The following is a 27303-nucleotide window of genomic DNA, read 5'->3' as shown; positions in this document are numbered from 1 at the left end:
AGATGTCCTCTGCTCTTATCTTTGCAGCCCACAGCTTTACTGGAGCTTCCTTTCTGGCCAAACTCAAAACATTTTAAATCACTCTGCTAGGCTCTTTGCTCTGGAACCTGTTAAGTTTTTTTTGTTTTGGTACTGGGGATTGAACTGGGGACCTTGGGCTTGCAAGGCAGGTGATGGAACCGCTGAGCTAAATCCCTGGCCCCGTTATGTTTTTAAAAGCAGTTTGCTCCCTAATTCTCAGAGAATGTATTCTGAATTGAAAATAATTTGAGTTCCTTAAATACCGTTGTGAGTTTCTGAGTAGGTTCATTTCAGATTTGATTATTTTAAAATACTTTTAGTATGATGCACTAACTGAATAAGTTTTAAAAAATTAAACTACAGATTTTGATTTACATTAACAAGGTCATATCTAATAAATATTCTTCCTTTTCAAAGGGCATACATCACAGAAGGAAGCCATGGAAGTAAGCCTTGATATAACAGCGCTCAGCATTCTCCAACAGCCAGAAAAACTTCAGTGGGAGATTGTTGCAAATGTGCTTGAGGATACTGTCAAAGATCTTGAAGAACTTGGGGCAAATCCTTGCTTGACAAACTCTAAGAGTGAAAAGGTGAAGGAAAAGCACCAGGAACAACACAACATTCCCTTTCCATGTTTATTAGCAGGAGGTTTATTAACGTACAAATCTCCTGCTCCTTCACCCATTAGTAGTAATTCTCACAGGTCACTGGATGGTTTAAGTAGAACTCAGGGTGAAAGTATATCAGAACAAGGGTCGACTGACAATGAGTCCTGCACTAACTCAGAATTAAATTCTCCTCTGGTAAGGAGGACTTTACCTGTTTTACTACTTTATAGCATCAAAGAATCTGATGAGAAAGCAGGAAAAATCTTTTCACAGATGAACAATATTATGAGTAAAAGTTTGCATGATGATGGTTTTACAGTCCCACAGATTATTGAAATGGAGCTGGATAATCAGGAACAGTTGCTGTTGCAGGATCCTCCTGTGACTTATATTCAGCAGTTTGCAGACGCAGCAGCCAACCTTACCTCTCCAGATTCTGAGAAGTGGAACTCTGTGTTTCCCAAGCCTGGAACATTGGTTCAGTGCTTGAGGCTGCCAAAGTTTGCGGAAGAGGAGAATCTTTGTATAGACTCAATAACTCCTTGTGCCGATGGAATTCATTTGTTGGTAGGACTGCGGACATGCGCTGTTGAATCCTTGAGTGCAATAAATCAAGTAGAGGCCTTGAATAATTTAAATAAATTAAACTCTGCACTATGTAATAGACGGAAAGCTGAGCTGGAATCAAATCTTGCTGTAGTGAATGGTGCAAATATTAGTGTAATCCAGCATGAATCACCAGCAGATGTACAGACCCCTTTGATAATTCAGCCTGAGCAGAGGAATGTTAGTGGTGGATATTTAGTACTTTACAAAATGAATTATGCCACACGGATAGTAACTTTAGAAGAGGAGCCAATAAAAATCCAACATATCAAAGATCCCCAGGACACAATTACCTCACTCATTTTGCTTCCACCAGATATATTGGATAATCGAGAGGATGACTGTGAGGAGCCCGTTGAAGAAATGCAGTTAACTTCAAAGAATGGCATTGAGAGAGAAAAAAAATCTGACATTTCTACTCTTGGACATTTGGTAATAACCACTCAGGGAGGATATGTAAAAATATTAGATCTTTCAAACTTTGAAATTTTGGCCAAAGTAGAACCTCCCAAAAAGGAGGGCACTGAAGAACAGGACACATTTGTTTCTGTCATTTACTGCTCGGGCACAGACAGGCTGTGTGCATGCACCAAAGGTAAGCTCTTGGATTCTTTGATAGATCTTATAAAGTCCCTGCATATGGCATTTGTTTATGTGTATACCTAGTGTGAATTTTAGACCCATATAGATGGAGATAAAAAATTTTTTATAGTGAAGCAATAAATCTTTCTAGTGCCCCCCTCCCCCATACTGGGGATCAAATCTGACCTCATACACGCTAGGCAAGCACTTTAGTGTGAACTACATATCCAACCCTTTAAGATTTTTTGGTTGGGTTCGGGGATTTAGCTCAGTGGTTCTGCCACCTGCCTCGTAAGTGCAAGGACCTGAGTTCAATCCCTGGTAGCAAAAAAAAAAAAAGATCTTTTGGTTGTTTTGTTTGTTTTTGAGACAAGGTCTCACTATGTATGCTATGTAGTTCAGGATGCTCTTAAACTCATTATGTAGCCCAGGTTGGCCCAAAATTGAAGCAGTCTTCCTGCCTCAGCCTACCAAGTGTTGGGATCACAAGTGTGCACCACCTGGCTCAGCCTTTTTTTTTTAATTACTGCAATTACAGTTCATTGTATTTTAAAAATCTTTTTATTATTTTTATGTTTTATAAATTTTATTTTATCCCATTCGCCCCTCAAGCCCCTTTCCCTCCCTATGCACAAAAGCTTCGTTTCCATTGTTTTTCTTTCTATTTTCACTTTTTTTCCTTTTCAAATTTAAATTAATTTAGTTTTTGAGGTCCTCAGTACAGTAAATACCCAGCTTACAAATGAGTTCCATTCCAGGAGAACATTCATAAGTTGTATTTGCTCATAATCTGGCAAAGTGAGTCTTATATAGTACACCTGTGAATCTCATGCAGTACACGTGTGAAAGTTCACAGCTTGGGCTGGGGATTTAGCTCAGTGCCACCACCTGCCTTGCAAGCTGAAGGTCCTGAGTTCGATCCCTGGTACCAAAAAAAAAAAAGTTCACAGCTTGCATGTTCCTAAGTTGGGGACTCATTGTATTGAACCCAAGGCCTCACACAAACTACCTGAGCTATATCCAGGCCTTTTACAGTGTATATTATTTAGAGCCAGGATCTCACTGAGTTGCCCAAGTTGATCTTTTTTTTTTTTTTGGTACTGTGGATCGAACTCGGGTCCTTGTGCTTGTGAGGCAGGCAGTGGAACCACTGAGCTAAATCCCTGGCCCTGATCTTTAATTTTTCAATCCTCCTGCCTCAGTCTCCTGTGAAGCTAGGACTATGGACATGTACCACCATGGTCAGCTTAAAACTTTTTTGTACTGTTCTAAGTAGGGATTCTGTTCACAAATAAATTGGTCCCTCAGAAGATAACTTCTGTGCTTTAACTTATAAGAAAATAACCTTTTATTGTTTCTTGAGTCCTAACTTGGCATCTGCTCAAGTTTGTGACTTTGCACAAATTATTTAGAAGGCCTATTTCCCAGGCTTGTTAGAGTCAAATAAAATGAAATATGTAACATGGCAGGTGTAGATATTGGTCCTTATTTTCTTCTGAAATAAAAATGCTTGGCAAATAGTTACTAGTTTTGCTACATAAAATTTTTTGGGCTGATTCACTCGTAACCTTAGGCTGGTGGTGAATCAGTTTGCAGTATTTAAATGCCTGTACAGAACTAACAAAATGTTAAGATTTTTATCTTTATAATGAAGGTAAAAGATAAAGATGACTATAACCAAGGCTTGGCAGAGGAATTAGGATTTGAAAAGAATCACACATATCTCATTTGTGGCTCTGGTAGGCATTAACCCAAGTTTTTCCTGTCTTTTTAAATAGAGCATACTTGTTTTGGTGAGCATGATGATGCATGCCTAAAATCCCAGCCCTTTGGGAGGCTGAGGCAGGATTGTAGGTTCACATTTACTGTAGTTCAAGGCCTGTACTATATAATGAGACCCTGTTTCAGAAAACCAAATATAACACCAATTTAGCCCTGGAGAATAATGGTTAAGTAGTGGCTCAGATTGCTGCCTTTGAACTGTATTTAGTGAGATAATAAACAAAAAAACGCCTTTAAATAATGGCAAAATCCAATTAAATTAATTTAAAACATGAACTGTACAGAGTATCTGTTTATTTATGAGACAGGGTCTCGCTATATAGTTCAGGCTGGCCTCAAACTTGCAGTGATTCTCCTGCCTCCTGAGTGCTGGTATTACAGGCATGTGTCTAAAGAATAACTTTAGAGTAATGAAACCTTGAATTAAAATTTAAAAGTTCAGAACAATCAGGAACAACTGTGGTGTATCAGGTAATTCAGTTTAATCATTATACCACCTTTACAATGCATGTGCTTTTATTGTCTTTATTTTGCAGAGAAGGAAACTGAGGGGAGTGATTAAATACCTTGCCTAAGTCCTGGAGCTTTGTAAATTGCAGAGCTAGGTTCAAACCTGGGCAGTTTGTCACTAGAGTGCTTTAACCACTTACCAATTATTTAAATGCAGGATGACCAAAACGTGCATATTTTTTCATTAATTTTTAGAAGATATATAAAAATGAGAATATTATCAAATTTAGTCAATACAAGAATCAACTGGTTGAAATGGCACTGGCCTGAGGGATGCTTGGTATAATCAGTACGAAACAAACATGCTGCCCGAGTGATGCTCAGGGTAAACTGTTAAGTGGTTAAACTACTTATTCTACACTTGTAGAATGTAACACAAGCTGAAGAATCACATATTTCTTTTTGTTGTTGTTGTGGTTTTTGAGTCAGGGTCTCACTATGCAATTCAGACTGGGCTTGAACTCACTATGTAGCCCAGGCTGGCCTTGATTTCACAGTGATCCTCCTGACTCAGCCTTGCAAGTGCTAGGATTACAGATGTGCGGCACTGAGCCCAGCAATATTCTCGAATTATTTGAAGCCTTTAATCTGCAAGTTTTAAAATGTTAAAACAGTTTAACTTGTCATAAGTCATCAGAAATGAAGTTAGGTTTGAGTGAACTTCCCCAGAGCATATCTTTGAGAAACTAGTATTTTCTAGATAATACAGTGAGGGTTTAGTGATTTAAAGAGTATTAAATATTTAAAGAATAATATTGAAAATTAGACAGTTGATACATTTTTAGAGTTTGGGCAGTAGGACATGCTAGGAAGTAATTATGTGAAAGAGAATTTAAAAATTTTTTATTTGAAAAATTTTAACTGACAAAAATAGTATCAGTGCTAGCATATAATACTTTATTAATGAAGCATCATTTTCAATACATATATACATTGTTTATTTAAATCAGCTAAGCATATTTGTCTCAAACATTTATCATTTCATTGTGGGGAAAACACAAAATCTTTTCTTCTGGCTTTTTGAAATGTATAGTACGTAACCGTTACTTAAAGTCCCTATATTATACACTAATACTCCATAGGTCCCCCTATTCCTTTTTCTTTAACCTTTAGTAGCCGCCATTTAAATCAATTTCTAAGAAATAAACTCTTTAAATTGCACATATGAGTGAGATCATGTGATATTTGTCTGTTTCTGACTTAATTCACTTAACATAATGATCTCCAGTTCATTCCATGTTGTGACAAGTAACAGGGCTGCATTCTTATTTATGGTTGAGTAGTATTCCATTGTTTTTATGCTAGATTCTCTTCATACATTCATCAGTTGATGGACACTTAGGCTGATTGTATTTCTTGGCTATTGTAAATAGAAGTGCAGTGAATATTCTAGTGGAGATGTCTCTTTGACACTCTGATTGCATTTTCTTTGGGTATACTTAGTGGTGGGATTGCTGGACCATATGGTAGTTCTATTTTTAAGTTTTTGAGGAACTTCCGTACTGTTTTCTGTAAATGTCAATAATAATTTATACACCCACCAACAATGTGCCAGGGATCTCTTTATTCTACATCCTCAACAGCACTTGTATCCTTGTTCTTTTTTATTTTTTTCATTTTGTTTTTTTGTTTGTTTGTTTGTACGTACCAGGGATTGAACATAGGACCTTGTGAGGCAAGTGTGGTGCTAAGCTAAATCCCCAGCCCCTATTTTTTTCGATACTAGCCATTCTTACTAGGTGTAAGGTGAAACCTCAGTGTAGTTATTTGCATTTAAGATTGAGTATTTTTTCATGTACCTGTTTAGTCATAGTGTATCTTCTAAATAGAGAATGTCTATTTAGATTTATTGTACATTTTAAGTGATTAGTTTTTTGCTACTGAGTTTTTGAGTTTCTTATATACTGAATTCTGGATGTCAGCCCCTTGTCAAATGTATACATTTGCAAGAATTTTCTGTAGATTGTCTTTGCATTCATTTGATTGTTTTGCTGTGCAGAAGCTTTATAATTTGATGTAATCCCTTTTGTCTGTTTTTGCTTTTGTTTTCTGTGCTTTTGAGGTCTTGTCAAATAAACTCAGGCCCTTGAGTTTGTGAGGCAGGCGGCAGCACCACTGAGCTAAATCCCTGGCCTGTGCATAGGTTTAACTACAGGTTCTCCATTCTTTTCCACTGGTCTGTGCGTCTGCTTTTATGCTAATACTGTACCACTTTTGATTTTATAGCTTGTATTTTTTTTTCTTTTCTTTCCTTTTTCAGTACTGGTGATCGAACTCAGGCCCTTGAGCTTACGAGGCAGGCATCATGCCACTGAGCTAAATCCTCGGCCCAAGCTTGTATGCTTTATTGATTTTTTTTTTTTTTTGGTACTGGGGATTGAACTCAGGTCCTTGCACTTGCACAGCAGGCGGAGCAACCACTGAGCTAAATCCCTGGCTCAAGCTTGTATGTTTTGAAGTCAGGTAGCATAATGGTTCCCTACTTTGTTCTTTTTTGCCCAAAATGGCTTTGGCTGTTTGAGGGTTTTGTGGTTTCATATAACTTCTAGTTCTGTGAAGAATGCTGTCAGTATTTTGATAGGGATTATGTTGAAGGTGTAAAGCTGTAAATTGCCTTGAATAGTGTGGATATTTTAATAGTGTTGATTTTTTTTCCAGTTCATAAACATGGGATATTGTTCCCCTTTTTTGTGTTCTCTTTGATTTCTTTCATCAGTGTTGTATAACTTAATTATAGAGAGTTTTTACCAATTTGTAGGTTTTTTGGTTTGTTTGTTTGTTTGTTTGTTTTCTGAGACAGGATCTGGGTATGTAACCCAGACTGACCTCAAACACAAGTTCCACCTCAGGTTCCTGAGTGCTAGGATTACAGGTGTGCACCACCATGCCAGGTCTTTCACTTCCTTGGTTAAATTTATTCTTAGGTATTTTATTCTTTTTTTTGTAGCTATTTTTTTTTTTTTTGGTACTGGGGATGGAACTCAGGTCCTTGTGCTTGAGCAACAGGCGGCGAAACCACTGAGCTAAATCCCCGGCTGTAGCTATTGTTCTTTTTTTTTTTGTTTTTTTGTTTTTTCCCGGTTCCGGGGATCGAACTCGGGTCCTTGCACTTGTGCAGCAGGCTGCGAAACCACTGAGCTAAATCCCCGGCTGTAGCTATTGTTTTTTGTTTTTTTGTTTTTTTGTTTTTTCCTGGTATCAGGGATCGAACTCGGGTCCTTGCACTTGTGCAGCAGGCAGCGAAACCACTGAGCTAAATCCCTGGCCCTGTAGCTGTTGTTAATGAGATCATTTTCTTGATTTCTTTTTCTAGTACTTTGATGTTGACATACAGTAATGCTACTGATTTTGTATGTTGATTCAGCAACTTTGCTGAATTTAGCCATTAGTTCTCGTCAATTTTTAGTGTAGGTTTTGAGTCTTTTTTTTTTTTTTTTTTTGGTACCGGGGATTGAACTTGGGACCTTGCGCTTGTAAGGCAGGCGCTGGAAAAACAGAAGTTTCTTTTTTGGTGGTGGTGGGGGTACCAGGGATTGAAGTCGGGTCCTTGCACTTGCGCAGCAGGCAGCGAAACCACTGAGCTAAATCCCTGGCCCCTTGAGTCTTTTTATATATAAGATAATGTCATCTTCAAACAGTGATTTGACTTTTCTTTTTCCAATTTGGATGCCCTTTATTTCTTTCTCTAGATTAACTGCTGTGACTACTGTGTTGAATAAAACTGATAAAAGTGAAGAAACAAAGCAACAACAAAATAATGATAAAAGTGGGCTTCTTTGTCTTGTTCCACATATTAGAGATGAAGATTTTTGCTTTTCCCCACTCAATATAATGTTAGCTGTTGGCTTATTATAAATGGCTTTTATTGTGTTGAAGTACATTCCTCATGTGTCTAATTTGTTCAATGCTTTTATCATGATGGGTTGTTGAATTTTATCAGATGCCTTTTCTGCCTTGAGTTGACCTTTTTTGCCCTTCATCCTTTTTATATGGAGTGTCATGTTTATCGATATCCTCTCCATCATTGTAGATTGAAGCCATGGGCACTCTGTCGCTGAGTTATTGTCACAGTCCATTTTAAATTTTGAGATAGGTCTTACTGAGTTGTCCAGCCTGGCTTCAAACTTAGAAGCTTCCTGCCTCAGCCTTCTTAGTAGCTGGAATTAAGGCATACACCACTGCACCCAATTTATGTTTATTGATGGTGAATTTTGAATTGTCTTTGAATTCCTGGGATCAAATCCTTTACTCATAATGAAAATTTTTTCTCTTTTTTTCTTTTTTGTGGTATTGGGAATTGACCCAAGATATTTGCACTAAGCTACATTCTTTTTAAAATTTTTTACAGGTCTTGCTAAGTCACTAAGAAGCCCAGGCTGGGCTGGTGAATAATCTTTTTTTTTTTGGTACCGGGGATCAAACTCGGGTCCTTGCGCTTGCATAGCAGGCAGCGAAACCACTGAGCTAAATCCCTGGCCCTGAATAATCTTAATGTGTTATTGAATTTGGTTTGCTAATATTTTGTTGAGGATTTTTGTGTCTGTGCTCATAAAGGAGAACACAGTCTGTGTTCTGTGGTTGTATCTGTGTCTGTCATTGTTCTTGTGTCCTTGTCTGTTTTTGTATACTTCCTCCCTCCCTCCTCCCCTCCTCCCCTCCTCCCCTCCTCCCCACCTTCCCACCTTTCCTTTCACTTGAGCATGGGAATACTGAACAGCACCGCTAATCTTTTTAATTTTTATTTTGAGACATAGTCTCACTGTGTTGCTCAGGCTGGCTTCAAACTTGTGATTCTCCTGCTTCAGCCTCCTGAGTAACTGGGATTATAGGCATGTGTCACTGTGCCTGAATTTTCCCCCCATCTTTCTTTTTTTGCAGTACTGGAGATCGAATCCAAGACCTTCACACTGAGCTACATCCCCAACTCTTTTATTACATTTATTTTGAGACAGCATCTTGCTAAGCTGCCCAGCCTGGTTTTGAATTTGTGCTCTTGCCTCAGCCTCCCAGTGTACTGGGATTATAATAAGGATGTGCTGCCGTGGCCTTCTTTGTATTGTCTTCTTAGTCTTTTTCATTTATTTCTGCTGTGATCCTTATTCTTTCTTTCATTTCACTAATTTTGGATCTAGTTCTTGTTTTTCAAGTTCCTTGAGATGCAGCGATAGGTTGCTTATCTGAGATTTTTCTACATTTTTGATGTGGACATTGGTTATTGTTAACTTAACTCTTAGTACTCTTGCTGTATTGTATAGATCAGGTCTGTTGTACCTCCACTTTTGTTTCAAGAAATTTTTAAAATTTCCTCATTTCTTTTGATCCATTCATTTTTTACAAATAAATTAATTTTCATATGTTTTGTATTTCTAGCTTTATTCTATTATAAGAACAGATCCTTGATGCAATTTCAGTGTTTTAAAATTTGTTGAGACTTGTTTTGTGGCCTATCATATGATCTCCTGGAGAATATTGCATGTACTGATGAGAAAAATGTGTATTCATTGGCCCTTGTGTAATTGTTGTTTCCTCTTAGTGAACTGACCCCTTTCAGCATTGTATAATGATCTTCCTTGTTTATTTTCTTTTGATCTAAAGTCCGTTTTATTTGTTTCAGTATTGCAACTCCTATTTTCTTTTGGCTTGTATTCATGGAATATCTCATTTCATCCCTTTTAGTCAGTGTGTCCTTAGGAATAAAGTGAGTTTCTTGTAAACAACACATAATTGGGTCTTTTTTTTTTAAATTCCTCTGTGACTTTTAATTGGAGAATTTGTCACTTATATTCAAGATAATTATTGATAAAAATCTAACTACAGCTTTTATGTAACTTGTTTCTAGTTTTGTTGTACTTCCTTCCCTTCTCCCTCTTTTACAGTTTTCCGTGGTGGTTAAGTGAATTACTTTAGTAATGCGTTTTTATTTCTTGCTTATTATATTTGTTGTGTCTGTTATAGATTTTGGCTTTGTGGTTACCATGATCTTTTGATTCTAATAAGCTATTATGAAGTTATGGCATCTTAACGTGATCATATGATTAAGAACAGAAACAAATGAACAAAAGAACAAGGGAAAATATACTCGAAAGAAACCTCTCAAGTTGAGTTCTACAGACTCCAGTTTTCAAATTGGTGTCTGAGGGAACAGATTGTTTTAGGTTCTTATTCAGTGGCCCTCTTCCTCTGCTCCCATAATAGGAAATTTACCCAGATCAGCTTAGAGACATAAAAATCCTGAGAACTTAATTACTTCTAAGTTTTTAAGGATTAGCTGATGGTGAATCTGAAAGGATGAGATTAATAACCCCTAAAGGGAAGGAACTGTTGATGTTTCACAATGTATATGGGGCAGTCCATAAGTACATGTGTGAGTTTTAAAAAGCATGTGACTCATGTTGATGTGGCACTGTCTTCTTGATATTTTCAAATAGCATAAGGACTTTTTCTCATGGAGAATTGAGTCTCTTCATAAAAGTAATCCATAAACAATTGTGAGGGCATTGGCTAGAGGTATGTATGAGATGGATATGCAGAGGTAAGCGACTTTTGGAGTCCTCTGCCTAAAACCTCCTGGAATGCATGGTTAGAGATTAAAAGATAGCCTACAAGGCCACAAGTCCAAGGAGGATCAAAACACATTGCCTTAAAGAATGCTCTGGGCCTCCTTCCCCCTACTCTGATTTATTACTTAAATTGCCCTTAAGGTCTGTTACATGACAGAACCTGGCCTTCCCCTGTCCTTCCTTCTTCTATCCTCTACATGAATGAATTCCTTCACAGATATCATCCTTCTTTTGTCCTTTATCCTTGCTTCCTGGTTCTAGCTACAAAAAGCCACAGAATTGGTCAAGGGCTGTCTTTATGAGACTGTCTTGCTGAGGGGTCTAAGTTAAGGGCAGTCCCTTTGGGATTTCTTGGAGTTTGAATTGGCCATTGACTCTGAGTAATTTCTCATCATCTGTGCCGTGCCATTGTTGTGAACTGTGACAAATAATAAATGCTTCAAATTAAAATTTTTTGAGATACTGTGGAATGAACCCCAAGGCATATACATGCTAGGCAAGTGCTTCACACCTTTAAATTTTGTTTTGAGACAGAGGCTCACTAAATGCCCAGGCTGGGCTAAAATTTGTGGTCCTCCTCCTCAGCCTCCTGAGTTGCTGGGATTATAGGTTTCTACCACCATATCCATCTTAAATAAATTTTAAGTAGGATTAACAATGTACTGCAAGTAGATTTAACAAGGTTGTCTGTGATTAAAATTTAGAAATAGAATATACATACATACACATATGAAACCTAAACTGTATAAACAAATTCAGGAATTTTCTTTTACAGACTAGAGTTAAAAAAGAAAGTTAAATTGGTATTTTGCTTGGTACAGATATATTTAGAATAGAAGGAAAACTTAAATGAAAAGATAGAACTAAGATAAATCAGTACCGTATATGCACTGACACTAATATGTGTGGTACTTGACATATTAAGGCTTTAAAAATAACATTTTAGAAAAGCTTACAATTAGAAAACAAAAAAGATTAAAAGCTTACAATTAAAAGGAAACATGTTATAAATTATAAAAATACTGAATATGACTTCAAAAACATCAAGCCTGTATATATTACTGATCCGTACTGATGCAAGAAGAGGTGGAGTCAAAAGTTCCTAATGAGGGTCCGGGGATTTAGCTCAGTGGTTCTGCCACCTGCCTTGCAAGCACAAGATCACCAGTTCCATTTCCAATACCAAGATAAAAGGTTCCTAATGATCACATTTTCTGAGATTATTTGTATATGTGATAATATCCTTGATTTGTAACTGATTTTAGGAGTCATTCAATCCTGTAGTTTCTGTTCTTAGTTTCCTGAGAGTTGCCATTAGTTTTGGATATTGTATTTTCTCAATATTTATAAAATCATCTCCTGAGGGCCGGGGATTTAGCTCAGTGGTTTCGCTGCCTGCTGTGCAAGCGCAAGGACCTGAGTTCGATCCCCGGTACCAAAACAAAAACAAAAACAAAAATCATCTCTTGGGATGATCATATAGTTTTTCTTTTTAATTTAGTACAGTGAATTACATTAATTTTTGGGTGTCAAAACAACTTTGCATTCCCAGGTTAAAACTCACTTGATCATAATGTATTATTAGATGCAGTTTGCCAAAATTTTGTTTATAATGTTTTGTATTTATATTCATGAGTATTATATGGTCCTTGTAATCTTTTTTTGTTTTAATTTCCTATACTCTTTTCTGGTTTTGTATCAGTAATACTTGCCTGATAGAATAAAGTGGGGGAAGTGGTAAAGTTTTGTGCTAAAGTTTCTATACAGTTGATTTTATTTGTTCCTTAAATGTTTGATAGAATTAACCAGTAAACGAACCCCTTGGACCTGGAGGTATTTTTTTATGTAAGATTTTTGACTATAAATTCAGTTTATTTTATAGGGAGTTATTCAGGTTGCCTGTTTCTTAGTAGGCTTTGGTAGTTCGTTAGTTTTACTTGGTTATTAAAATGTTTTATGGGCTGGGGATTTAGCTCAGTGGTTTCGCTGCCTGCTGCGCAAGTGCAAGGACCTGAGTTCGATCCCCGGTACCAAAAAAAACAAAAAACAAAAAACAACAACAACAAAAAAATGTTTTATAATATTCTCTGTAGGTTTTTTTTTTATTTTTTTTTTGGTCATGTTACTTGATGCCATTGCTCTCATTTTTGATAATGATAATTTGTGTCCCCTCACACCCCCCACCAGTCTGGCTAGAGGTTTATTTTACTGATTTGTTTTCAAATAACCAGTTTCTGGTTTTAAAAATTTTTTAAAATTGATTTCCACAATATTGTTTATCATTTCCTTCCTTCTGACAGTCTTGGGTTGTTTCCCACTGCCTTGGATTTAGTCAGTTTAAAGCTATAAGTTTCTTTGGAAAGCATTGCTTTAGCTGAGCCTCATACATTTTGGTGCCTTAAGTTTTTATTTTAATTTAGCTCAAAATGTGTTCTAATTTTTGTTGTGATTTCTTATTTGATCTATGGGTCATTTATAAGGTGTTTTTTTTTCTTTTGACATCTCACTAGATTTCTTTCTGCTCTGGTTCTCTAATTTCATTGTGATCAGAGAAGCATAATTTAAATGTCACTGTTTCAAAACTTGAGACTTTTTAAAAATACTGGGCATTGAACTCAGGGCCTTACCACTGAATTAAATACATCCCCATCCCTTTTTAGTTTTTTTACTTTGAGGTAGGATTTCACACAGTTTGTTGAGACTGGCCTCAAACTTGTGATCCTCCTGCCTCAGTCTCCCAAGTAGATGGTCTTAACATTATTCAGACCTTGTTGTTATTTGTTTGTTTGTTTTTGAGACAAGATCTCATTATGTAGTTCAGGCTGGCCTTGAACTACTAGTATATAGCCCAGGCTGGCCTCAAACTCAGGGCAATTCAGCCTCATGAGTGCCTGGATTGCAAGAATGTGCAGCTATGCTCAGCAGTTATTCAGACTTAAATGGCTCAGTGTTATGGCTTGTGTTTAGATGTTCCCCCAAAGTCCCACGCTTTTTCTAGGTGGCTGAATCTAGAATGTGTGATTGATTCATGGTGGGGTTAGGTCGAAGGCCACTAGGTTTAACTGTGTGAGTGCTACCTGCCTTAAGTAGTCTGAATAAGATAAAAGGGGCAGGAAGATGCTCTTAAAGTTTCTTGTTTCCTTTGCAACCTTGTGAGCGCCACATTGTTTCTCCTGTGCGATGCCTGATGCCTGTTTGCCATCCCTGTCTTGGCGCCAGCCTGCTATGGACTGAAACCCTACGAACTGTGAGCTTTTAAATAACCCCTTTCCCCTTTAACTTTGAATATTGGGTGTTTTGTCTCAGCAGTAAGAGAAAGGTAACTAACACACCCAGCATTCTTTGTCCTGGAGAATGTTCTGTGTATACTTGAAAAGTGTGTTGAAAAAATAGTGAGATCTCCAGCTGTTTTTCACAGGATTGTTTACTTTTTCTTTTAATTCTGTCACTGTTTGTTTCACTTATTTTGGGCCTCTTTTGTTCAGGAGGGCTTTTATAATTGTACATCTTCCTGATGTACTAATGCTTTTGTCATATGAAATATTCTTTGCCTATTTTTTTATGTCATATTAATAAAGCAATTACAGCTGTTTTATTGTTGTAGTTTACATCCTATATTTTCCCTATACTTTCAACCAATTTGCAAGTTCTGAATGTAAAGTAGATCTTTTATAGGCAGCATATAGTTAAATATTGGCTTCTTATTCAGTTGGACAGTCTCTGCCTATTAAATGTGAACCAATTTACATTTAGTACAATTTTTATGGTGGCATTTTTAACATTTCATTAAAATATTTCTTTCATATCACTCTCACATTCTTTTGTTATTCTTTTACTGCATGCTTTTTTGTTTAAATATATTTTTACTGTATCATTTTAATTCCTCTGTTCTTTAAACATGAATGTTAGCATTAGAAAAGAATAATCTATTAGGAGTACCTGGGAGCCTGCTGTTAAACCAAGTATTAGCATAATACAGCGAAGATGGCTTGCATCCACTGATGTGGCCCTCCTTCCTCTCTCAAACTCTGTCCTTCTCCCAGGGGTAACTATTAATGAGAATAGATTTTTAATTTTTTTTGCATTTTAAAACAAATATTCTTTTATTTCTGTTAAACTGAATATACAATTATTGTTCCCTGGACAACCAACTACAATTTCACGTTAACAAACACAGATGGTGAAAAGACAACTTTGATTGTGAAGATATAATTACAATAATAAATAAAATAATTTTTTTTTTTTGGTGCCGGGGATTTAACTCAGATCCTTGCACTTGCGCAGCAGGCGGCGAAACCACTGAGCTAAATCTCCGGCCCCTAAATAAAATTATACAAGTTTTTTTTTTTGTGACTTTTCTATAGGGTTCATATTCATTAAAGCCCTAAGAGGCTATTTTGGCTTAACCCTTCTCTAGTAATAGGAATGACTCTTGATTTCTTTCTTTGCGTTACAGAAGCAAATTTTGTTTTTTAAAATTACCTGAGAGGGAGAAGTTAAATTGTACCCCCACAATTTTCTATCTTAGCACAAGGACCGGTGTTCAATCCCCAGTACCAAAAAAAAAGAAAAGAAAACTGGCTTTATAATTCATATGCACATATTTCAACTATAATTTATTGATTTTTGTTTGTTCTTGTGCTTCATAAAAATGGCATCAAACTTCATTAAGTAGTTTTTTTTTGCATTTTCTTTTTCCCCTCTCATGTTGTTTTAAGGTAACCAAATTTGTTACATGTCCTGGCAGATCATTAAATTTTCACTTTTATATAATACTTCTTTGTGCAAAACACCCATAAATAATTTGTGTATTTTCCTGTCTGTCTGGATTATTTTCAGTTTTTCTGCTATTGAGAAAGAACCATGCTATAAATTTCTTGTATTATTCCTGAGTGCTCATGTGTAAAAGAGGCTCTGTACAGTTTGTTGTTCAGAGTAGAGTCCTGGGTTGTAGTTTGTATATATTTCACACACCTCCAAATTGCAGTTAAATACACAAAATATACCATTTTAACCACTGTAGAATGTACTATATTGTGGCATCAAATACATTCACAGTGTTACATAACCATCACTATCTGCAGAACTTTTTCATCAACCTAAGCAGAAAACTCTGTAGCCATTAAGCACTAACTCTTTGTGCACCCTACCCCCAGCTGTAGACAACCTCTACTTTCTGTCTCCATGAATGTACCTACTGGAGAGACCTCATAAAAGTGCAATGGTACAATATTTGTCCTTTTGCATCTTGTTTTTTTCACTAGGCATTTGGCCAGTGTTGATTCTTGTAGTGAGTGTCAGATCTTCCTTTCTTTTTTTGTCTTAATAATATTTGAGTGTGTGTGTGAGAATCATTGTACAAACACTGGTTTACAATCATTTGAGTCCCTGGTTTCAGTTCTTTTAGCTATGTACCTATGTGGGGAGTTGCTGGGTGATGGTAATTCTGCAGTCAGCTTTTTGAGGAATCACTAGATGGTTTTTTTATTGAGTCTGCACCATTTATATTTCTGTTAAGCTCTTCAGAAGGGTCCAATTTCTTTAAATCCTGGCTGACACTTGTTATTTTCTATTTTTCTGATAGTACCCGTCGTAGTTGATGTGAAGTGGTATCACATTATGGTTTTGATTTGCATTTCCGTAATGATTATAGATATTGAACATTTTTTCCAGGTTCTTATTATTTATATTTTTTCTTTTGAGAAATTTCTATTCTAGTTGTTTGCCCACTTTTGATTTCGTTTTTTGTTGTTGAGTTGTAGGGATTTTAAAAAAACCAGAATATTAAATATTTTGTTGAGGCGGGGGTTAGGGGTTTTGAGACAAGGTCTTGCTATTTCAAGCTGATCTTGAAACTCACTGTGTAGCCCAGGGTGGCCTTGAACTTGTGCAGTCCTCTCAAGTGCTAGAATTACAGGCGTGCCCCACCACACCCAACTAAATCTTTTATTATATACATGTTTTACAATTATTTTCTGTCATTCTGTGGCTTGTCTTTTTCTTGATTGTGTCCTTTGATACATAATTATGAAAACTTCATTTATCTTTATTAATCTTATATTTATTTAGTACTTTTGTTTTCCTTCTTCCCTTTCCCCTATTGTTTCCTTTGACAAATTGACTATACAAAGTCAGTTGATTTAACATTTATGGCTAGCAGTTCCAATGTCTGTGTTTCTTCAGGGATGGTTTCTGTTAATTTCTGTTTTTCCTTTAAATGAGTCTTACTTTCATAGTTTGTTATCACTGAGACACAATACCTGGCACCCACAATTTAAAGGAGGAAAAGTTTACTTCAGCTCAGTTTGTTGAGGTTTGAGTCCATATCCTGCTGGCTGCATGGCAGGACAGCGTGGCATTGCATTAGGAAGCAGAGAGAGATCAAGGGAGGAGGGAAAGCGACCCTTCCGGGCAGCACCCCAGTGACCATCTCCTGCGACCAGGCATCGCCTCCCAACATCATGTTTAGCTACCGACTCATCAGTGGAGTGATCCTCTGACGAATATCATCTCCCCAGTGCCCCACCTGTGAGCACATGAGCTTTGGGGGGGGCATCTACTTATAAACTGCAACACTTCCCTGTTCCTTTGTGTGCTTCAGAAAAAAAAGTTTTTTTTAAATTGAGATGGCATCATCCTTAAGTATTGTAGTGTGTGGTACTTCTGAAAATGTGGCTCTTCCACTCATATTTTTGCTTATTGCTCATTGCAGCCATCTGTGACTGTATGGATTATTTTTCATAAAGGAAGGTATGTTTGTTGTGTGTGGTCACTGCTGTTTCTATTTCATTGTCTGCTGTCAGTGACCTGACAAAGGAGCAAAAGAACCCCTTGCCCTTCCCAATACTCCTTTAAAGGGTTTTGCCCCTTTTAAATTTTCCCAAAGATGTTTTCTGGGGGAAGTGGCAACAGCCTGAGAAGGCCAAAGCCAAAGCAAGAGTCTGCCCTAGTCTCTCCGGGTACTTCCAGGCCAACGAAAGTGCACACCACCAAATATTTAGAGGCCAAGATTTATGCTGCCTGCCTGGGTGTCCACCAGTCCCTGCAGGCATGTGGGCCCACTGCTGCAGCAGGGCAGAGGAATGGGAGATGGGAGTGTTTAGTGGGGCCCATGCTCTCGCTGGAGATCAGCCTGCCCCTTCATCAGCCACTTCTGTGGTTGTCACAGGTGTCTGTTGGGTTCTGGGGTTCTGAAGCAGTGGATTCCAGTCATGAGTTCATTGGTGGAGAGACCAACTGTTAGAGCTTCCAACTCTGCCATTTGGCAGAAATCACTGGGACCTGGTTTTGTTTTGTTTTGTTTTTCTTTTGGTACCAGGGATCAAACTTGGGACCTTGCGCTTGCCAGGCAGCCGCTGGAACCACTGAGCTAAATGCCTGGCCCTGGAACTTAGTACTTGTGTTTCTTTTTCAATTATTTGGTGTGGGTGTGGGTGTGTGCATGTACATGTTACATTCTTAGTGATTTAATTTATCATAATCTAATTTAGAAGAATACTAAATTAATCCTAGTAAAATATACAAAAATGTTGCTTTAATTCCTCAATTTTGATATGTAATATACCTGACCAAAATGTTTAAATTACTGCTTTATACAGTCTGTCTTTTAAAAATGATAAAAATGAGAAGAAACATTTATTATATTCACTGTCATTTCTGTGTTTTTTTCTTTCTTTTCTCTCCCTTCTCCCTCTCTCTTCTCCTTCCTTCCTTTTTTCTTTTTGTGGTACCCAGTCCCTTTTCTTTTTAGTTTTGAGAAAGGGTCTTGGCAGGTTGCCCAGGCCAGAGTCCTCCTGCTTCAGTGCCTGGGGGGCTGGGATTTTAGGCATGTGCCACTTGCCCAGCCATTCTTGTTCTCTGTCTCTCTCTCTTTCTCTCTCTCTCTGAATTGGATGTTGTGTTCTTTGGTTTTTTTTTTTTTTTCATTGCTTGGGATCGAACCCAGGGCCTCACACATGTTCGGCAAGCAAGCTCTTCACCACTGAGCTACATCTCCAGCCTGGCTTTCTTTGATTTTGAAAGACTTTTGGTATTTATTGTTAAGACAGGTCAGCTAACATAGAATTTTTTTGATCTTTATTTGGAAATGTTTCCATTTCACATTCTTTTGTTTTATTCTTGTTTTCAGGAAGAGGATTTATCACCCTTCTCATTCTGTTGTGCTGGAAGTGTCTCTTCAAATACTCTTGTTAGAATATTCTGTTATGCAGTGTTTTGAAAAATTTTCTTACACATTTGCTAAGTTTGCTGTCAGTTATTTTTTTCTGTGACAGAGGATCCCAGTGGACCTGGTTCATCAGTTTCCTCATCTGTAAGATGGTCACAGTAAGAGCCTGCCTGGCTCAGGGGTTTTCAGTGAGGATTACATGAATCAATTAAACCACTTAAAAAATGTCTTGTGTAGAGTATTAATTAAATACACCTGTTTTTGCATATGAATTCATCATTTTCTTCACTAAAATTGGCTTTTATTTAGCAGTTCCATGGCAGTTAAATTTCTACAATCTTGAAGATAAAGCACTTTGATAGCCTTACTTAGCTACCTATTGGGTGATAATAAAAGAAACCAAAATGTTTATTTAAATTGTATTGTGCCTGTTGCTGTTAATTGCCTATCAAGTGATAGTAAAATAAAAATTTTTAACTAAATTGTATTGAATTTGAATATTTGTCCATTTCCTAATATCTATGTTGGTGGAATTTTACATACTATAGGTGGTGAGCTTCATTTTCTCCAAATTGGAGGAACTTGTGATGATATTGATGAAGCCGATATTCTAGTGGATGGATCTCTCTCTAAAGGAATAGAACCATCTTCAGAAGGTTCCAAACCTTTATCAAATCCTTCAAGTCCTAGCATTTCAGGTATGATAGTAAATTTTTAAATGACTCGTTAAAAAATGTAAATACTTATAAACCCGGGCAATCCTCTTGTGCTTCCCTAGCATGGCTATATTTTGCTCTTAGCACCTACTACATTTTGTCTGCTGAATCTAGCATTTAATGAACCTTCAATAAAAAAATGTATTCAAAGTCCAACATATTCCAAATAGAGAAATAATTTCTAAAGTTGGTATTTGATCTTCACAGACACTTAACTTTTGAGCATTTGATATTTTTTGTTGCACCAAATGCAGTGATTACTAGTTAAACTCTAGGTAAATCTAAGTTAATAAGGTCCTTTGTGATTTTAAAGTACCAGTAGTATAAAAATAACATACAGTAATCTTCACTACATTGTATCTCAGGGTTTCTCAGCTTCAGCACTAATAATCTTTTGTGTTGGGCAGACTGACCCTGTAGTATAATGTTAGCAAGCTCTTTTGTTTCTACCCGTTTGATTCTAGTAGTGTACCACTGTCGCTATCATAATTAGGTATTTCTAGGCGACTCCTTGTAGCCAGAATAATTTCCCAGTGGAGTTATATTGACTTGTCATAATGAATCAAGACTTTTTTTTCTTGGTGAGCTATGCAACTTGGTATAATAAAAAGTAACATTCTTGGGCCAGGGATTAGCTTAGTTGTTCTGCCACCTGCCTGGCAAGCACAGGGACCCAAGTTCAATCCCTGATACCGAAAAAACTCCCTAACATTCTGAATGTTACTGGTAGAGTAGAGAAGTGGAAATATTGTAAAGAAAGGACACTGACACCATGCTGTTAATGTTTATAAACAATGTCTAGTACTGTCTTAATCATATCTAAACTTTGAGAAAAAAGATGTCAGTTTATAACTTACACACTTTGTATCAGTTTTCTTTGTGAAAATATTCTATCAGATTTCATATTTTAGTTCTTTTTAAGTGTCTTTTTGTTAATTGGAAAAATAGCTCCTCATTTTGTGTAATGTTAGACATTTCACAAATGTGAATGCATATATTTGTAAAAGAAAGTTAATCCATTTGGAGTACATTGTTACTTTCTAGTAATAGAATGTGTACTAGATGTTAACTACCACAGAAGTAAAAATAAACTTTTTAATCTTTACTTTTGTAAGTATTTGCCATTAAATTAGCTTTTGACTGTTCTTTAAATTTAAATTTAATTTTATTTATTTATTTATTTATTTGGTACCGGGGATCAAACTCGGGTCCTTGCACTTGCGAGGCAGGTGGCAGAACCACTGAGCTAAGTCCCCGGCCCTGTTCTTTAAATTTTTAAATGGATGATAAAAGGACAAATGTTACATACTTCTTGATATCTAGTATTTTATTTTGTAGATATCACCTTGTAAAAGTTAATTGTTGATTACATACGAACTGTTCTGCATTTTAGGGTCAATGCTTTTGACCTTATTAACTTAGAGTGCTTGCTTCAGCAGCAGATATACTAAAATTGACCTTATTAACTTAGAGTTAAACTCAGTAAGCCCTCGTCTAACAGTTTAAATTTGGATATCTTCAAAAGTGAATATTCTCTCTAAATGATTAAAGATTGGTTTTTCCTTTGGTGCTATTATTCAGTCATTAGTAGTCACTATAGGTGATTCTAGATATTGTGTCTACTTTATTGCAGCATATTTGATAGTGTTGTAGTTCAGTAGAAAAATGAATTAAAATTGTATCTTTTTTTCTTTTTTCTTCTTTTCTCTTTTAATTACTATATTCACTAATGTTAAGGAGTTGATCTATTGGTGGACCAGCCATTCACCGTTGAAATCTTGACATCTCTAGTGGAGCTAACCCGCTTTGAGACATTGACACCTCGATTTTCAGCTACTGTTCCTCCATGCTGGGTAGAAGTTCAGCAAGAACAGCAGCAAAGGAGGCATCCTCAGCATTTGCATCAGCAACATCATGGAGATGCTGCTCAGCATACGAGAACTTGGAAACTACAAACTGACAGGTAAAATGTTATTCTAAGATATTTAAGTCCATATTATATATTTGTTAGTGACAACATGGACTTCCTCAGTATATTAATATTTGTCTTATCTTTTGCATATTAATAACTTTGTTCCTTCCATTTGTCATCATGATTTTGGAAATTGCTATATTTTTATTATTAGTTGTATCATAAAATAATCAGAGAAATCTACCATTTGGTCACTTAGTCCACAAATATATTAAACAAATATTAAATGTTTGCTTTTTAAACCAGGCACTATAGGCATTAGTAATATGATTCTTGTGGAATTTATGTTCTACTGCAGATAGACGAACAGTGAGTACATATATTGTCATAAAGCTTTGAAGACTGTTAAAACAGTGTGTTAGGGAGAGAGAGAGAGAGAGAGAGAGAACAAGTAGAATTTTTTTGTGTGTGTGGGTGGTTTTTTTTTTTTTTGGTACAGGGGATTGAACTCTGGACCTTGGACTTGCGAGGCGGGTGGCAGAACCACTGAGCTAAATCCCCGGCCCCAGTAGGATATTTTTTATACATGGAACCTGAGAAAGCCCTCTATGGAGTTACTAATTCGAGGGATAGCAAGCACAAAGAACCTTCAGAGTATATTTTATGAGTTCAAGTACATGTGAGAAAACATTGATTTTGGAGTACAGTGAACATAGTGAAGAAGAGTAGGAAGTAGAGTAAGACTTTTATGCTGCATTAGATAGGTTTTAGAGGGTTTTCAGTACAGGAAAGATGTGATACAATTTATAGTTTGGAAAGATTACTGTGACTGTTGTGTTGAGAATAGATTGTAGGTGGCTATGATTGTAGTGGTAGTGGGGCAGTGATAGAAGCAAGGATTCTGGTGTGTTTTCTGTTATGCTGATCCAAGTTAACTGCTGATGATAGCTTGGACCATGATGATAGAGGTAGTGAGGCGTGATTAGATTATGGGTTGATTTGGTGAGGTATTAAACATCTGGTGTAAGATAAGAATTTAATACCAGAGAAATGGGGTGTGTGTGTGTGTGTGTGTGTGTGTGTGTGTATGATATAAAGTTATTGTTTTAAAATAAGAGTCTCCATGCATGGATCTAGGTGAGGCCTGGAAATCTGCTGTTAATTCTGATTTATAATTGTCCACACTTGAAGGAACAAGGGTTTACTGCTGTGCACAAGTCTCAAGGTAGGGGCAGGTGTCCAAAGCAAAATAATTTATTGTCTTAAGCTTACCCCCTTCTTTGGGAGATCAGCCTCTTTTATGTTTTTGGTTTGATTTTTATTTTGGTTTTTTGAAGCAGGGTCTCCCCTTATAGTTCAGGGTGGCCCTGAACTCACAATGTTCCCCAGGTTGGGCTTGAACTCTTGGTGATCCTCCTGGCTCAGCCTCCGGAGTGCTGGGATTACAGGGGTGCACCACCATGCCTGCTGTCAGCCTCTTTTATGATCCCATTTGAAAATACTTCCGTCGATATGTTCAAACAATAAAATAGGAAAGATGTTATTAAGGATAATATGGTTCTGGCTAAAGAAAATTTTTGCTTTATTTAGCATTTCCCTCTTATTTGACAGCAACAGCTGGGATGAACACGTATTTGAATTGGTTCTACCTAAAGCATGTATGGTTGGACATGTGGACTTCAAATTTGTTTTGAATTCAAACATCACCAATATTCCACAGATACAAGTGACGTTGTTGAAAAATAAGGCTCCAGGCTTAGGGAAAGTGAATGGTAAGAACAGATCAAAGTTGGTTTTTGAAGATTTCATCTTGTGATTAATTTCTTTAAAAAATTAATTTTCAATTTGCCTATTTAGATTCTACTTCCGCCATGCTATTTGCATACTCTACTTTTTGTTATTTATTGTTTATTTGTTCATTTGTTTTTATTTTGAGACAGGGTCTTACTATGCAGTTTAGGCTGGCCTTGAACTCAACTATGTAGCCCAGGCTGGCTTTGAACTTGCAGAGATCCTCCTGCCTCAGCCTTCTGGGTGCTGGGATTGCAGGTGTGCACCACCATGACTTGCTTTAATTTTTATTTAAAACACAAAAACAATTCAGAGAACATTTCAGAGTTTTTCAGTTACATAAAATTGAATGATTTAATCATACCTTTTGGGAAGCTGAATTTGTTTCTTTGTGGATTAGTTTCACTTGGGCATTACTAACTTAATGCTTTTCTTTTCCTAAGGAAAGAATTGGTTGTGAAAGGAACTACATTATGGGAGTTACTACTCTGTTAAGGTTGTTAGTGAAACCAACCTTTCATGTAATGCCACAAATACGCCTGCTTTTCTCACTCTTACAACTTCAAAATTTGATATAACTAAGTTATTCAAATAGATTGTACACATTTAGTGTGGTACTTTTTAGTATTTTTTCTTTAACAGATTAATTAAAAGGGGGGGCAACTTCAAGATAAAATGTAACTTAACCACTAGGGGTTTAAACAAGGAAATTTGAAAATTTTCCTTGGTCAAAAATTATGTATATGTGTTTGTGTATATGTGTGTGCCTTTGTATGTATTCATTTGAATCATGACAGATTTTAATTTAATTGGGTCTAGGATAGAGGCTTTGTCATTTTATACAGTACAGGTACTTGTACTGTGGAGCCTAGGTGAAGAACTTTTAATTTCTTCAGGTGAATATTTTATTACCATAAGAAGAGAAAAGAATATATAAAGTAATTAGTGAAATTCAGTTTTCTTCCTGTCCAAAAACCATTTTATAGCATCTGTGATTAAAAAAAAAAATCACAGTTCCCAATTTAACATCAAATTTTAGAGATTTAGGCACAGAAGTCATTGATATTAAGCAAAATTAAGTTTACTAATATTTTTATCCTCTAGAAACAGCAGTAGATAGGCAGATCACCTTTCCTTTGTCTCCAGCTCTTAACATTGAAGTGGAACAAAATGGGAAACCGTCCCTGGTTGATTTGAATGAAGAAATGCAGCACATGGATGTAGAGGAATCACAGTGTGAGTTAAATTATAGAGCTGTTGTCCATGACAGTAAAAGGAGTAGTGATTGTTCGGCCGAGATTTTTGTATGGCTTGCAAAAACTTGGTTTTAAGAAATTGATTAAAAAATAACCTATAAGTCTGCTTTGGCAATATGCTTTAACTTTCAGCTCATCTTTGTGAACACAGCTACGCTAATACTTGCATTCTTACTTTTTTAATACATTGGGATTTGAAATCAAGTCATGGTTGTATACATTTTTTTTGAAAAATCAAGGTGAAATGTAAAAATAATATGAGAATGGAAAATTAACACACAATATCAGATTAGCATGGGAATAGATTCCATTCTAAATATGTTTTGTGTGGTGATACTACATGTGAATGGGCTGGCTATTTGCTTATTAAATAATACATTTTAAATAATTTAAAGAAAAATCTTTTTCTGTTTTTCTTTTAGGTCTGAGGTTGTGTCCATTTTTAGAGGACCATAAAGAAGACATTCTGTGTGGGCCAGTATGGCTTGCTAGTGGCCTTGATCTATCAGGGCATGCTGGAATGTTGACATTAACAAGCCCCAAACTTGTTAAAGGTAAAGTAATAAAATTGATGAAATCAGAATAAATAATATCAAAATTATTTTAAAAACTTAAAATGATCTGAAAAATGTCAGATACCTTTTTATTTGTATTTATTTTATTTTTATTTCTTTAAAAATTTTATCAGCTATCTTTTTTTTGGTACCGGGGATCAAATTCAGGACCTTGCAGATGGCAGAATTACTGAGCTAAATCCCCGGCCCTAAGCTACCTATCTTGAGGTTATTTTCTCTCATATGTAACTGTGTTTATGTGAAACTTCTGATTCTACTTTTCTTTCTTTTCTCTCTCTCTCTCTCTCTTTCTTTTCTTTTTCTCCTTCTTTCCTTCCTTCTCTACCTCCTCTTCCTCCTTTTCCTTCTTCTCTTCCTCTTCCTCTTTTTCTTTTCTCGGTACCGGGGATGGAACTCAGTACTTTGTGCTTGCCAGGCAGGTGCGGCACCACTAAGCCACATCCCTGGCCCTGATCCTGCTTTTCGTATCTGCTTTTTGATGATGCATAAAGGAATGACCATAGGGTGATTTAACAGAGCTTTTGTAAATAATCAGATATTATGTTCTGTCACTTTTATTTGTCCTATCACTTTAGAGTACCATATTCACCAAAGGTTTGTTGTGTATTTTTTTTTTTCGTACCGGGGATCGAACTTAGGACCTTGTGCTTGTGAGGCGGGCAGTGGCACCACTGAGCTAAATCTCTGGCCCTATGTTTTTGTAATATCATTCCTTAAAAGAGTTTCTACAGTTTTTATAGTATGTTATAATTTGTGTATCCTATGTAAATATAAATTATAACAAATGCATATTTAAAAAAGAATTGGCTAGTGCGTGGATAATAAGGGAAATACTAACAGTTATCTTAGGGGTGAATTTAAAAAAAAGCCAACCCCTAAAAATGTGTAGTTTAGTTATTGAATAGATTTAGAGAGGCTATCTGTGTTTGTATATTTTTTTCCAAACTAAGTGAATAGCTTACACCTAAATATTCCTTGTACATTCTCTTCATATTGTTTGTTCACATTTAAACATGTACATTTATTTGCAGACATGGTTTACACTAGTATCCACATCTGTTTGACACTCTCCATGCTGTGGTACTGGTGGTCAACTATGGTCCAAAAATTGCTGGAAGGTCCAGAAACAATTCATAAGTTTTAATTGCACACTGTTTACAGTAGCTTGATGAAATCTTTTCTTGGTGTGCTCCACGCTGGTCTTTGTCCAACAAATCTACACTGTATATAACACCCACTCTTTAGTCACTCAGTTTTTAGAACAATCTTGATTATCAGAGCAGCTCTCTTAGTATTGTAGTGTTTGTTTTGAATAACCATTATTTTACCTAATGATGGTCTCAAAGCCCAAGAGTATTGGTTCTGACAATGGATATGTCAGAACAGTTGTATTGTTTTCTTTAAGTAAAGGGTAAAAGTTCTTGCAAAGAAAAAAAATCAGGTGATTTGGTAGCTAAAATCTGTGGTAAGAATGAGTCTTCTGTGAAATTGTGAAGAAGGAAAAGGAAATCTTATGCTAGTTTTGTTGTACCTTGAAATGCAAACATTACTGTCAGTGAGTGAATAATGCTTAAATGGAAAAGACAGTAAACCTTAAAGTTTTGTGTGTGGAGAAAACATAATAACATATGTGTTCAGAACCATCCACGGTTCCAGGGAATCACTGGGGATCTTGGAACATGTGCCCATATATAAGGAAGACTATTGTATATTCAAGTTTTATTGTGCTTTTTTTTTTGGTTTTTGGTTTTTGAGGCAGGGTCTTGCTGTGTAGCCCAGGCTAGCTTTAAACTCACTGTGTAGCCCAGGCTGGTCTAGAACTTGTGGCAGTCCTCCTGCTTCAGCCTCTGGAGTACTGGGATTACAGGCATGTGTCACCACGCCCAGCTATTGTACTTTCTTAACTATATCTCATTCCTTAAGTTTTTAAGACATGATATGTTGGGCTTCATACTGGAATAAAGTCATTAACAAAACCAATAAAATCTATTCTCATTGTTCAGAGTATAGAGTTTTGTTTAGTGAGATTATAAAACTTAAATTTTGACATCAAATTAAAAAGTTGATATTGATAAAATGAAGAGTGGAATTATGTGCGCTATACCTGGAAAGCCTCCATATGTAAAAGTGTGATTTTCTTAGGATTTATTATGATTTTTTTTTTAATCAAATTGGCCTTAAAATTTTAGAACTCAAGAAATAAATTTTTAAGAA

At 36.3% G+C, this 27303-nt stretch overlaps 1 protein-coding gene across 14 annotated transcripts in view; it reads left to right on the top strand.

Annotated features, from left to right (window-relative positions):
• Positions 1-27303, top strand: part of Birc6 (baculoviral IAP repeat containing 6) — a 243878-nt gene that overhangs the window by 53848 nt on the left and 162727 nt on the right. For 9 of the 14 annotated variants that reach the window (XR_015453010.1, XM_087216154.1, XM_087216147.1 and 6 more), the window contains exons 10-15: positions 439-1833; positions 19388-19537; positions 21293-21518; positions 23079-23239; positions 24363-24494; positions 24937-25068. Coding sequence is in view for 13 of the 14 variants with exons in the window: in XM_087216154.1 (XP_087072280.1) it covers positions 439-1833; positions 19388-19537; positions 21293-21518; positions 23079-23239; positions 24363-24494; positions 24937-25068 (2196 nt within the window). In the remaining variant the exon portion in view is untranslated. The remainder of the gene's footprint in view (positions 1-438; positions 1834-19387; positions 19538-21292; positions 21519-23078; positions 23240-24362; positions 24495-24936; positions 25069-27303) is intronic. The other 5 variants (XM_087216152.1, XM_087216151.1, XM_087216150.1 and 2 more) reach the window with 2 other exon arrangements.

The sequence above is a fragment of the Heterocephalus glaber genome, unplaced genomic scaffold (assembly GCF_053883595.1).
Source record: "Heterocephalus glaber isolate CG9 unplaced genomic scaffold, H.glaber_assembly_v1.0 deba00001457, whole genome shotgun sequence".
Classification (NCBI taxonomy): Eukaryota; Metazoa; Chordata; class Mammalia; order Rodentia; family Bathyergidae; genus Heterocephalus; species Heterocephalus glaber.
This window is presented reverse-complemented; position numbering and strand designations above follow the sequence as displayed.